Source organism: Primulina eburnea, chromosome 8 (assembly GCF_022965805.1).
Source record: "Primulina eburnea isolate SZY01 chromosome 8, ASM2296580v1, whole genome shotgun sequence".
NCBI lineage: Eukaryota > Viridiplantae > Streptophyta > Magnoliopsida > Lamiales > Gesneriaceae > Primulina > Primulina eburnea.
The window spans coordinates 39,947,182-39,961,987 of NC_133108.1; the positions used below are offsets into that span (position 1 = coordinate 39,947,182).

The window sequence follows — 14,806 nt, forward strand, 5'->3', positions numbered from 1 at the left end:
CTCCAACAAATACCACCCTTTGAACAAAAGCAAATAGGCAAACAGACAAGGAGATCAATTTGGATGCGGATGGTTTATGTTTGTGAGGAAGAAGACGATGAGATTATGAAAGAAAAAGCCCCAGGAAATTGCCCAAATTGTGGAGGCAAAGTGGAAGCAGTATACACGCAAAGCAAAGGAAAATTCTTCCATCTCCCAGTTTGTTTCAGGATCAAGAAGAAATTTTTCTGCGTCGTGTGTTCTAAACGTCTGGTTCTGTGTTCCCAACTGCATCCCATCTGATTCTTGTAAATTTTTAATCGATTTCATGTACAAATTATAAATGATTCACTGGGCTTAATTTAATTTTTATGCAGATCGATGTTAAAATTAAATTTTGACAGCCTGCAATAATGTAAATATGATCAAATGCAAATGCAATTACTTGTGAGAATTAAGGTCATTGTACGGAATCCATGAAAAGAATATATATGCTTGAAAACTCGTTTCGGGAGATGGTTTTATTTGACTTGTCTATGTTTCAAATGGCAATAAGATTTTGGGATCATTTTTTATAGTTCAACAAAGCTCTTGTATTTTGACATTCCTGGACGAAATGGGATCGGAGGAAGAATAGACATCTCCTCGAAGTAGCTAGATGTTTAATGCTCACAACCAATCAGTACTAGTTGAGTCACATTCAAGGGCACCCGAGAGTTTTAGCCTGGTTTACCCAATTTTTTTTTAAACAAATATATATGTAAATTTTGTATAATTTTAGATTAATTTGATATTAGTTCGGATAGATCAATTTAAAATATTTAAAAGATTCTAGAGTTTAAAATTTTAGCTCGATGCAGGACCGTATTTTTGGCTCGCCGTTGCAACCAATGTGCTAAAATATATATTGGGGAAGCTATTCTTACCTGTAATGCCTCCGAAATTAATCAGTAATTCATGAAGCGAAACTAAATGATAATTGGGGGATAAAAATAAAATAAAATGATAATTATCTCTATTTCAAATATATATCGTGGAATTGTGTCGAATCCACAATGGAGGCTACCTAGAGTTACGTTTAGTTTAAAAGAACCTGAAAAGTTCCAACGTGACTGAGGATGTGAATGTCATTCGAATTAAAAAATGTCTACTTTTTGTCTGTCAATAGCCCGAAAGGAGGTTGATCTTCAAGAATCGATTCATTGTATAAAATTAACTATTCAAAATGAATCCCAAATTTCTAAAGTTTGAGTTTCATTGGTTCTATGTTGTTTCTCTAGATCTTGGTTGCCATAGTATGAACCTGTCAATTTCAGGATCAGTTTAGGGTGTAAGTTTGGAATTAACGTGTAAAATTCATTCATTAATATTGGTCATATGTTGTTGCTGTTCAGCCAATTAAACAGTTAGACTTAATTCCAACAATCTTAAATGTATCGGCAGCAGTTCATGATCATGCACACCTGCTTGCCTGAATTTTACTATGACCCGTTCCTTATTGAGACTATCACCTTTATTACAGCAATTTTGAGGTGTGATACTCATTTTCCTCATTCATCTTACATATAAGCTGGTGTGATGTTAATTGTCCCACATCGGTAGGATAAATAACCTGAGAGTTGCATATATTGGCTTGGACAATCCTCCCCCCTTGAGCTAGCTTTTGGGGTTGAGTTAGGTCCAAGTTCCAATCTTAACATGGTATCAGAGCCCGGGTTTCACCGTTATGTGTTGGACTGCCTATAATTAGGCCACCTGTTCTGCCCATAATTGGGTTATTTGTAAACTTCACGCTCCAGATGTTCATTCCTGGGCGTGAGAGGGGTGTGTTAATTGTCCCACATCGGTAGGATAAATAACCTGGGAGTTGCATATATTGGCTTGGACAATCCTCCCCCCTTGAGCTAGCTTTTGAGGTTGAGTTAGGTCCAAGTTCCAATCTTAACATGTGAGGACGTGAATGGTTGGGAGTTGGTCAGCAAACGTGGAAAGCTAGGTGTGAATGGTTGACAAAGTGGAAACTAGGAAGGTGGCATGTGTTAATTATGATGCGAAGATGCCGTATCACGTGAGGAAAATCTGATAACTTTGTCGACGACTTGACATATGAAGTTGGAAGGAAATTTAATAAGCGCCATTTTACACGATGGGGAAGTATCCTATTCTTGAGAATCTTAATTAATTCTAAAGTTTCTCTCTTTTCTTAATTATTTTTATATTATTCGTGAGTGGTTTGTTTTCGTCTATCAAGAGAATGTGTGTCCATATTTTTAACCATAAATTTTTTTACGAGTTTTCAATTTAAATTTCGGTATCTAATTTTATCTTTTATTTTCATATTTATGCTTTAAAATGTTGCACCTTTTAGATCCAAACTACTACTCTGAAGAGAGCAGACGTGCTGTTATCTTATTACACGGACTACAAAGAAGACTCATCAGTTAATTAAAGAGAACTTGCATGCATGAGAGACCACTTATGGAGGATGGGTGGAAGCAAAGGGACCTCGGTATTGCCCCTCCATTGAGGACAAGGTTTTGTAGATTAATCTACATGCTGTGTAAATTTTCTTTACTTTGATTTATGTTAGCACTGATTAACTTCTTTAATGCCGAGGTAAATATGTATATTTTCTATCATTCTAATATATTTTTTGTGCGTTAAGATCGTTAGATTTCAAGAAAAAGAGTCGCGTCAAATATTTCTAGAACCATAGGAGTATAGGACTGTACCTGAACTCGATGTGCAGGCAGCGGACTGTGTTGCGTTTGTTGGTGATTGCATTCAACATATTTTAACTCATAATTAAGGAGAAATTCTAGAGCCAGAGGTTGGACCGGAGAATTGTTCGATGCTGATGCCTGCTTATGCTATGGAGTATGATTACTTTCCAGCACATCAATGTTTTAGGTCCTTCGTGACAAAGAATATTGAAGGACTTTTTTCTCCGGACAACTGGTTATGTACCATGCTTCTTGTTAATCTGTCTGTTATTTTCTTGTGTATTCTACAAACAGGGTATTGTGCTTGGAATAAATGATGTCGGACATATAACCCCAATCGACGATCTGACTACATCGATTTATCGACGTAAAATCTCGTTCGTATAATGAAAATGAAAATTTTCAAATGTCAAAATTTCAACTCATCCATTTTTTGCAGCTGCATTTTTGTGAATTACTTTACTAAAACATGTTGTTCTACTCTACTCATTTAATATACAATTAAGCTAACTTTTACAACTTTCATTACATGAAATCTACTTATAAACTCATTTATAAATAATCTTTTTGATCTTCATCAAACTACAGTCATCAATTTAACTTCTTGAATTTGAATATCTCAACGAGAACATAGAATACAATATTTGTGTCCCTCGATAGCTCAGGGATACAGCTAGCTTGGATTCACAACTAAATCGTGATTCAAAATAACATTTATTCATATTTGGGCTTGTCATAATTAGTCTCATTATTTTTATCAACCCCTTGATCAAGAATGTCAGAACTCAAGTTCAATCACATCCATCGAATCATGATAAGAGCGTCTAGCAGTATCGTCCCATGATCCTCTAGGTATTAACGATAATGTCTACAAGAATTTTAAGTTTTGGTTTGTGTACATTACAACCATATATCCTGATCGAATTTACAACAATTGGTATATCGAGAATGACAAATGAATTCGATAACAAGGTGATGTATCTTTAATTAATAACAGTAACATGATATGTGTAACTAGGAAAACACATTTTCTTAGAGCTCGTGTCTTGCTCTGGCCAGAGACTTCTTGCGCTATTAACTCATCAGATCAGATGAGATATTTTCACCAGTAGGCAAACGATGGATCCTCGACTATAATGTATTGGCTCCAACGTATTTCAAAACTATATATAACCTCGTCACCCGATAACCCTTAATAAAGTCGATAAACGAATCAAAGTGATGTGTCAGTACGAATAGCCTCAAATGTTGTCCCGGGTCAAAGGACTAATGGTATACAACCATAACCGACGACTGTTCCACTTGATAAGTGATAACCACTTGAAAAGTCCGAGGGAGAGTTATTCAGTGTATCATCATATGATCATTCATCTGTGTAAACAGATATCCCCATGCTCTTAACAATGAAACATGTTGTTTAATGACAGATGATAATCTCAAGATCAAGATATCTTTATCCTTATTTTAGACGGCTGATTCGACTAGGAACTTGTTTAAAATATATGGTACATTTTCTAAAGAGTTTCGTGATCTTATGTTGCGAGATAGATATTCAAAGGTTTTATTTATGTAGCTTACATGAGTAAAAAAATAAAACAATTGTCATGATTGGATAAAACGGTAAAGTATCATTAAAATAAAAATTATTTTTATACAAGAGTCGAGCACAATTCAAAACACAAGTTGACTCACTCAAAATGTAACAAATGTGGACAACAGCCTCACACCTGTGGGCCGTGAAATTGGTTTGGCAGATGAGAGCCGCTGGAAAATCTACCAGGATAAGCAGGCTTGAATTTCAGAAGAGAGAAAGCTACTCAAGACTAGCAGGATTTCAGGTTTATCTTATCATTTGTAAGAACTAATGACGGTTGTAATCTGCATTGTCCTTGCTATAATTTTCATGGGAAATATGCACTTGAGCGACTGTGGGTGATTGAGGGTCGGGAATCTTTTAAATAATCCTTGGATGTGGTATGCGCTCGAAATTAGTTTCTCGTTTGGCTCCTCCAGAAGTTGTTTTAGTGTGGTGTTTACAAATTTCCTTTTCGCGTTCAACTATTTTTCTTCGGCCACATGCTGCTCTCCCTCAGAAAATGAAAACGAAAATCTACGTGTACTTCCGCTTCATGGGCAGAATTAGAAGCCTTAATATTTGTTACATGCTTTTTGAATGCGATGGTTTATTACATATGTTCCAAATAATGCATGGTCGATTTTAAGGCTTGTGTTGTGGCCATCACCGACATGTGCAGTTCATTTTTTGCTGAAAAAGTGTCCTGTCAAATCTATTTTACTTGTTTGAAGCCTTTCTTTGCGTTTGTTGTGCAGGTGCTGGCTTAGGAATTTACTTGTGTACTGACCATACGTCGTGACGAAATACTATTACAAAATCAGTCATTCCATTCTAATGATCTTTCGTCATCTCAATCTAATCAATATTCATATGAACAATCACGTCAATATCCAAATGTTCGAAATCAATTTAATCCACGAGATAGTGATGAATAATATAACAATGATCTCGCTCATCCGCGTCACTCTAACAATGATCTCGCTCATCCGCGTCACTCTTCATGGTATTAGCTTTGGTATGTTATAATTTTTAGTGTGTATTTTTTATTGTGCTATTATTGTAAAATAGTTTTGTATTGATATATTAATTTGTAATAACTTTATATATTTTATTTTTTTGTATGATGTAATTTATATTTAAATTTTTTTACCAATTTTTTGAATTTATTAATTTTTTTATACAACCGTTCCGCAACCGTTCCGCAACATAACATTGGAACTGATACGGTCGTTGCCGTTCCAAGCACCGCAACCGTTCCGGCGAACCATGATACCAAATGGCTAATCCAATAATTCTCTTGTTTCCATGGGAATAACGATACATAATGCCTATGGTCACACCAGGCTAACTTGAACCTTGGTTCACTCTCCTTATTTCCGGTCAACCCGTGAAGGATTCATCTACATTAGAAAGCATGTGTGCAATACAAAATTTTTGACAAGAATGGATTTGGGAATGGGCTACTATCTAGGATCGACAAGGAATGTGTAGAGATAGATATTAAGCATGAGGGCTCCATCCTGCGTCAGCAAAGCCAACTCCGGCAAGTAGATAATTATAGAATTAAGTCTTAGATTTAAGCCTTCAGACCTGGCGCTTAAGCTAGATTCCATGATACGTATGTGATTTTCCAATTAGCCAGATTTTGGCTCTCTATTAATATACCATACTATTGGAGTCTCGCATCTTCTCGATAATTGAATGTTGCAATATGTGATATGATTGTGTTAGTGTTGATGAATTTGTTTCCCTTTTTCTGGATGGTTCATCAGCAACACAGACGACTTCCGGTGGATCTTGATTATTATTCCATGGTAACTTTGTCGATTGAAGCACGAGAGAAGCTGTCAAAGTTATGTCTGTGTAGTTTGGTTGTAATCTAGCCTTTTTGTCAAAATTATGCCGACAGCAGCCTAATTCCCCAAAAAGACCTGGTATCGTCGCTTCTCTCGTGAAATACGATCCAATCATGCATAGTTACTCTCATAGGGTGCAGAATTCAGATCATTGTTTCCGAAGTCCATTATTCTTGATCCCTTTTCCTCGGCGCACACAGCTTGAATCCCATTTCACAGGTGAGGCCAGAAACAATTGGGCAGGCAAGCAGAGTTGTGGGAGTTAGCCATGCTGACATTAAAGTTGTTCTTATCTTACTAGAATCAAACAGGAGGAAAACCCAAGAACAGAAAAGACAACCAAGTACCCGTGTCTGCCATTGAAGATGAAACCAAGATGTTTCGAAAGACACAATCAAAGAGGCGTTCAATGCTTGAACAAAACAAACAGAGACTATGAATACTTGTCTTGAATCCTGAATGTACGACTCAAACTAACCCCAGAGCTCTCTTGTAACAGCTTCGGCTTATTTGCATTGCTCTAGTGAACCCATAAATATCAAGACATGTCTATTGTAATCTTTATTCGCATGAATTCAGAACTATTTTATCAATACTTATCAAACGACATTTTACATTATATAACACGCAATAAATACCCTCTCAATGACCAATTTCTATTATGAATTTTAATTTCACGAATTCACCCCACAATTTTTTCTTTCAAAAAATATTTCTTAGATCAAAAAATAAATAAATCGTGACTATGTTTTCCACATACGGTTGGCCTGAGTGTAAAGTACAAAGCCCATTTGTTAACTTTTTGAGCCGGTTCGAAAAATATATTATTTATATTCGAATTCCAGGCGAACTCCAGTATGTTTGAATTTTTTTCGAGCCGAACTCGAAACTAAATTATACTAGCCTTGATCTTTTATCAATATCATATGAATATATGTTAAATAAATAAATTTCGAACGTTTAGAATATTTATTTTGAAACAATAATTCGGATAGCTTCGAATCTTTCGAAACGAACATGAACAAAAAAATTAAATTTATTTATTTAATAATTCGAATAGCTTCGAATCTTTCGAACGGAACATGAACAAAAAAATTAAATTTGTTGAGTTTCGCATTGAGCTTGAATATATTTATTTCAAAGCAAATTTGAACCTTAATTTTTTTTAACATGTTCAACTCGATTTGATTTGTTTACATGTAGGTTGAACCATGCTCAGGTGCCAATTATCATGCCTAAACTATTTCATTCAAATTTAGAAAAACATATACTTTTGTCCTTTAAAATTCAATAATGATCTATAACGTATGGGTTGTTTAGATGCTTTATTAAACAAAATCGATATAATGAATTATTTTCAAGTATGAACCAGTTATTTATTTTCGATTTTTAAAAAAAAAAGAAAAAGAAACCAGTTATTTATTACTATTTATAAATATTTTGAGATCATACTCTATTTTAACAGAGTTTGTTATTAATGTTGCAAGAAACAAATCATTTTGAAATTCAATTTTAAATAAAGCAAAACCGAACCTGAAGCTCGAAAAAATCGAACACCAGCTTAGACGATGGATAAAAAATGAGCAGCATTCGTTAAAATTTGATTTTTTACAACCTTGAAACTAGCAACCAACACCATCTCAGTTTGATGTCAATAGAGCCGATAACTCCTACAAAGTAGATGTTCACATATTAGAGAAATTAGATTAAATACAATGAAACTCGAAGGGAGAGGTGATTATTTCAAATGTTTACGCCCTATAGCTATTATGTAAAATGGTTAATTGCAAATTAAAGAAATCACAGTGTATTCAAGAATGTGCCTCCATAATAGCTAAGCATCTAACAAATATGATATTTAACATTTACCATTTCCATACTATTTGGTAGCTTTATCATCTGATGGAGGGGGGAGGTTTTTGGTCAATAAAGCAGAGTTTGAAGGCTGTTGTGTAGCCGTGGTAGAGTTCGTTGGCTGTTCAGCTTCAGTTAGTTTACGCAGTCTCTCTTGAAGAACTCGGACCCTGTCCTCTGTATTGCGGAGCCTTCTCCACCTGTAGGTCAACCAGAGACCAAATCCTCCATATACAAGTATATAAGAACCCCACACATAGGGGTATGTCTCTGCATGAGTCTTTATCCTTTGGTATTCTTCTTCTAGTTTCCCTCTCCACCCGACAGCTGTGGGATTTGCCTCTTGCTGGTGGTCAACTATTTGATGAATGTCTTCGGCCTTAGGCACGGTTGTCATTTTAATCCTGCCCGACAATTAAAAGTCAATAAACATCAGTATTATCCTCACGACTTGTTGCAGTCAAGATAGAAAAACAAGTTAAGAAAAGCAATCAAAACTTCAATATCATTTTCTTGAGTGCAAAACAATGGAATGGTAGTGCGACTCCAATAGGCATTCATTGTCCAGAAAATTTATGTAGCATTGTAGAAACTTGGACTAATGACTGTTGCCATATCATCAGATTTTTTCCAAATGATGTAAAAATTTCCTAACAAGATGGCTCCACTGGAGATACCAGCAACTATCTAAGCCGGACAAAATTGAGGTGTCCAGAGATCCCATGACACAAAAATGATATCATATAACGGATATCAACCGAAATATATATAGGCATCAACAACCGATAACTCAACATGATATTTAGAGGTATCAAGGTGTCTAACTAAAATAAAAATTTGTGTGCGGGCAATTATTGCACGTCAGTCAGCAGCTGGAATATGCTACTCAGCATATAAATCAACATATATCAAATAAACACACATTAAGATCACCACGTCTTTGTCAACATCGTGAGAAAGCCAATCCCTATGAATCTCAAACAAGCAACTAGATTACCACCATTAATTTAAGAAGCTCCAAATGTTCCCTGATTACTCAAACCACTGGCAAATAAGTTTTTTTTATTTCATTTTCATCATTTTCCCAAAATTTATTCAACTTACTCATTTGAGTTGACTAATTCAACTTCAAGCCTCAAATTCAAAAATAATAATTTTAGTTTTTTGAATTTTCCAAAAATTCGCCACAAAAAAATTCCACTATTTCTCAGTTCCAAAACTCACCATAACAATTTCCAGCATTATCAAGATATCATTTAATCTCAAATAATCACATTACTAGTTCAACCAAAATTTCTAGGTTATATACCTTAAAGTCGATTCAACTCCAGAACCTACAACATTTACACGATAATTAATCAATATCTAGCTAAATATCACACTAAAATCCAATTAATTCGAATGGGGAAAATCGCTCACCTGAGGCAGCCTATAAACTGTCCAAACAAGGCTGGAGAAATCGAGTTTTTAACTACCGAAATCGAAACAACCTCGAGAGGTGCCGGAAAAGGGGCGGTCGCACGAAGGAGAAGCTCGGAACACGACGGCGGCGGCGGCTCGCTATGGAAAAATTCAGAAACTTGTTTGCCAAGCTTGAGTTTAGTATCCCAAGAGTGGTGCAAGGTTGTAAGGTGAATTCGGCGAGAAACAACCGGGGGGAGTGAGAAGGTTGATGGAGGATTATTTTCACAATATATGCGTTGGAAAATGTAAATTTTATATTAATATTTTAAAAAATATTATTATTAGTACTAATAATATTATTATTTTTTTATCGATATTACTTTTGGGCGGGTTCGAGATGAGGATAGTAATTTCATTCATGTCCCGAACTATTTCGGGGATTTTACCCAAAATCAAACCCGAAAAAATCGGGGATCCCCTTCGCCGTTTCGCATTTTCCCCGCAGGACCTCAAATCCGTGGGGAAAGTTGTCGTCCCTACAACCGTTTAACAAATCTGTTACTAAATTTTAAATTTGTAATGGTTATTTAAAATCTGTTACAAAATTTAGTACTATTTTTTAAATGAAAGTTTTTCAATAGAATTTCAAAATTAATCATGCCGAAAATGGTTTTGCTAGAACAGCCTAGGGGTGAGCAATCGATACAAAACTAACTAATTTTCTCCCTACCAATCGAACCGATCTATTTTAATTATTAAAATCGAGCTAGTAAGAATCAGTTATTTCAATCGGTCAACAAACTTGTTCAATTTCAGGTTAAGTCCTATAAATATTCATAGTTTGATTTTTGTGCAACTAATAATATTTGTTTAGCGCTGTTTGTTCATCCTCTAATATTCACAATGTGCACACTTATGAAAAAAATAATAACAATTGGAGCACCTATACGCCATTAATTATGGCTTTAGAAGTAGATTTGAGTTTCACAAATTTTTCAAACTACTTCTCAAGTAAATATAAATATATATTACTTATTAAAAATCTTGCAATTTATCAAACAAAAATAAGAAAAATATTCACGACAGAATCAATAAATATCTAAAAGTATATGGAAGGAACAACAATCACCTTCCAATCCACACAACCATGAAACCTTTAACCTCCTACACAGCTTTTCATTTGTCCATGAAGTTCGCGACTATGTCCGTCTTGCATATTTACAAAACATGAATCCGGTTCTGGAGGCTGAAGTCTTTCAAAGAAATTCCAGATCCGAACGTGAAAGAACTAGATGAAAAGATTCGAATTGTTTAGCTAGGGTTCTTGTTTGGTGTTTTGATTTGATTTGATTTGATTTGATTTTTTTTTTAATGGACAATAATGTTAACAACCCAACTTGTCAATCCTTGCAAAAAAGGCCTAGGCGAAATGGAACAAAATCATTAAACATTTGAGTAGTGTCCAGGGAAATCACTTCCTGAGCTAGGAAATGTGCCACATGTTAGTTGTCCCAAATCGATTGAATAATATTAAGGGATGGTTTTTGACATAACCGTAGCTATTCTAAGCGACGGTTTTTGAAAAAACCATCGCTCTACTAAGCCACGGTTTTTGAAAAAACAATAGCTTAATGAAGCGACGGTTTGTAATCAAAATACTACATATTTCATAAATAAAATACTACGCAAAAACTAAAATTAAATATTAAAAGAAAACACTTCAAAAACCTGACTAGCGCGAAGATATGCAGATTCACGTAACGATTGAATATCACACCGACGAACAAATCTACGAAATTAATACGAAAAAATGTTAGTACAAAGTAAAAAAACCGGAACTTCGAAAAAATTGATAGCGACAGTTTTCGCTACTACCAGAGAAGAAAGGAGAAAAGCGCTGAAGAAAATGTTCGCGAACCTCGGTATACATAGAATAATAGCGACGGTTTTTGCAAACACCGTCGCTATTAGCAACGGTTTTGAGTTAAACTGTCGCCGATCTCAATTGGCGACGGTTTATGCTTAAGCGTCGCTATTAGCGACGGTAATACAAAACCGTGGCTACTAACGACGGTAAAAAAACTGTTGCCAAATATTGCGACAGTGTATAGTTAAACTGTTGCTTATTTTATTAGGCGACAGTTATTTTTAAAAACCGTCGCTACTATAGCGACGGTTTATCAAAAACCGTCGCTATTTCAACCGTTTTTTTTTAGTGCTATTCGTAACACTTTCCACTGAGTTCTATACGCTGTCATCTACGCCTGGTTGCACTCACCTAGGCTTGGATCATTTTGACATCTTGCAAAACTATATTCACCCTTCGTACCAATTTAAAACACAGAAGTTATTATTTTGTATATTTTTATTGTATATTTTAGGGTTATGCTAAAAAAAATTAAGTATAATTTATGGAGGTCTATCACAAAGCTACCACAAGATATTTTGATTACTATACAAGTTGGAATATATATTGAAGAATATAGAGACAATTAGACCAATTGAGCTATAAAATTTATTCATCAAACATTCTCCCAACCTCATGCTTTATGTTAAAACGGCCAGCAAAAAACTTGTTTTTTTTTTTGGTTATATGGATTTTAATGCGTGTGATGTAAATTATTTTTGTCAAATGATTCATATAAAACATTAATGTCAAATAAGTAATATTAGGTAGATTTAATGGTTTTCGGTTTAAAAAAATTGACCAGAACAAAAAAAAAAATCAAACTACTGGCTAAAAACTACAGTTTTTCAAATCAAAGAACTAAAATACAAAATAAATCAACTTACAAAATAAAATTACAATTTTTCATGTGGATAAAAATGAGTTTGCAACTTGATTAGAAGTGATTTTGGTCTTTGAACACGGGCGAGGAGTAGAAGAAAAACTCTCTCTTATTCAAGGACTTGCAAATGAACTGAATCGTGTTGGTTGTATTGGAATTGATATATTAAAATTTTAAAAATGTATGATAATTGAATTTGATCGTAATTTTGTCAAAATCGAAAGAGGAAATTTGAGTTAAATATGGTTTAAAAAATGCTTCAAGTGATTAAACATAATCGAGTTATAATTAATGAATTCACCGAAAAAAGTATAAATGTTTCCTACAAAATAGTTATAAGTGTAAGTAACTTAAAAAATATATTTAAAAAACTAACTAGATAATCGAACTAATGCACAATACTCATGCGGGTGGTCGGAGATTGGAATCAAGGTATAACCACGCTTACCGGAACAAAAATGAGCCGTTATTGCGCAATGGTGGAAGGCGGCTAGCGACGGGGTAGGGCGGCGCAGCTGGTGGAAGAGGGAGACTAGTTCCGTGATGGCAAGGGACGCGGCGTGAGGCGGCGCAAGGTAGCGGAGGAGGCGGAGGCGGCGGAGATTTCGATTTTAGGGATTTAGCAATTTGGGTATTTAGGGATTTGGAGAAGGGAAATCGTGATTTTATTCTAAGAGCTGCGGCATTCGACTTCCCAGGGCACTCGCCACAGGCCCAACTTTTCGATAATTTTCAATCTCAAACTTTTAGGCGTACACGAGTAACCTTTCTTTGAATTTATTTTTAAAACATGGTAATCTTATTGTGTTGGGAGTTCAATTAGAAGTCTGAAACTTTTCATGACTAAGAATATTAAATCTTTGAATAATGAAAATAAATTATTTTTGTCAGTATCGATATTTGATTGTGTGATTAGGGGTTGAAATACAGATTTCAAGTCGTATTATTTTATTTGCAGGTCAAAAACTAAATTTTCAGTTTTTTGGGGGACGATGGGGTAAAAAAATTTATTTTTTGAGTTAATTGAAGACTTTTGGCTCTTCATATTTTTGAGTTAATGAGAAGATTAATTGATTCAATAAATCTTGCATGATTCTTGGTGTGTATCTTGGGGTTTATAAACAGTGTGTTCATTTTCTTATTTCAAATAATGAAAATTTTATCTTATTTTCTTGTATTTTATATTGTTAGCTTTTCATTTGGCCTCCGTTAAATTTAAGTGATAAAGTAAAAGTACGTTTTAAGTTCACCGTAGTAGTGTTTCGTGATAAGTCAGCGGTGGTTTTTTGTTCCGTTGCGATTGTATCCTAGGAAACATGCGTCGAAGACGATCCTCGAAGCACATACAAAGAGATGACACATCTGCTTTAAGGACAATGTACTTCGTACAGGCCTCGGTTTTGGTTTGCTTTAAGCTTCGCTTTACTGTGTTTTCTTCATCTTTTAGTTCACTGGTTTTTACGAAAATTTACTGGACTTGATATTTTCCCTACGAAATTCTAAATTTATTTATGTAAAAAAAGAAAAGAAAATAGAGATTGAATACCAAACAAACTTGGCATCCAAGACTCCAAGTATTGTAATAAATGGAACAAAGTCGGGCCAAGTGACAGTGTCGTGAAGTCATCACTTAGATACATTGATCAAACATATGACACGTGAATTTAAGACAAAACCAAAAGTCACAGGGACAAATTCATTACCGTGCTAAACCCTGCGCAGACTTTTGTATGTAACAATTGCAATGCATGCACCTTAATGTATGCTGCCTTGCATGAAACCATGACCTTGATATTCAGTATCTGTGCCCTGCAAAATTATTTGCAAGCTTCGCCACAACTTGATTTTGCAGTGTCGACTTTTTTTCCATAATTTGTGACATTTCACAACATTTGCAATTTTGAAGTATTCGGAGAATATTTTCTCCTTGTCCTGAAAGATAGTAACGAAACATGTTTACGTATCCGTTATTTGTTTTCGTCTCTCAATCAATCTCATTCCTCAGTCAAGTTCTTCTATCCCTACCCCGAGCCTCTTTTTCTTTCACGTCTAACCAGACTGTAGTACAACTCAAAACATGCCGTACCGTGATTGAACGGATCCTAGCATCGATACCAAGCAATAAGTTGAAATTTTTTTGCACATATGTTGCGAAATACTAAAACATGCCATACCGTGATTGAACAAGTGTCGTGGAACGACAAATGTAAAACTATATATAAACCACATGCATCTTGAGTACTAAGTGGTATTCAATATCTTAATATTAGACAAAGTTTCGATTACGAGATTCATATAAACCCCACAACTCTCCCAAATGTAACATATATATTTATATATTTGTCATGTTCCTCATTAATATTTACGTGGGGGACATGTACATGTTCTTTAAATTTCTAGGAAATTTCCGCTACAAAGTGCTATTGACTTGCGTCAACTCGTAAGTATATTGGCAACTTCCTAATTTTAATTCAATGATATTTATTTATTTTTTTATATTAATCATATGATAATTTAAACTATTTTTTAAAAAAAATTCTTAAAACACATATATATATCACTTGCATGTACGTGAAACATGAGTATGTCTCTTGTGAGACGGTCGCACAATTCTTTATTTGTGAG

The 14,806-nt window shown here is 34.7% G+C and overlaps 1 protein-coding gene across 1 annotated transcript; it reads right to left on the reverse strand.

The window, feature by feature from the left end:
* Nucleotides 1-7,818: 7,818 nt before the first annotated feature.
* LOC140839710 (uncharacterized) lies at nt 7,819-12,788 on the reverse strand. The gene is made up of 4 exons (XM_073206618.1): nt 12,627-12,788; nt 11,671-11,718; nt 11,121-11,181; nt 7,819-8,392 (listed from the first exon to the last, which is right to left on the reverse strand). Exon 4 carries the CDS (start codon nt 8,383-8,385, stop codon nt 8,014-8,016), a length of 372 nt encoding a protein of 123 aa, XP_073062719.1. The 5' UTR covers nt 8,386-8,392; nt 11,121-11,181; nt 11,671-11,718; nt 12,627-12,788; the 3' UTR covers nt 7,819-8,013.
* Nucleotides 12,789-14,806: the final 2,018 nt, after the last annotated feature.

What these genes read in the sequence shown, in the direction of transcription:
- LOC140839710 (XM_073206618.1), bottom strand. Translation starts at nt 8,385, where the DNA reads ATGACAACCGTGCCTAAGGCCGAAGACATTCATCAAATAGTTGACCAC.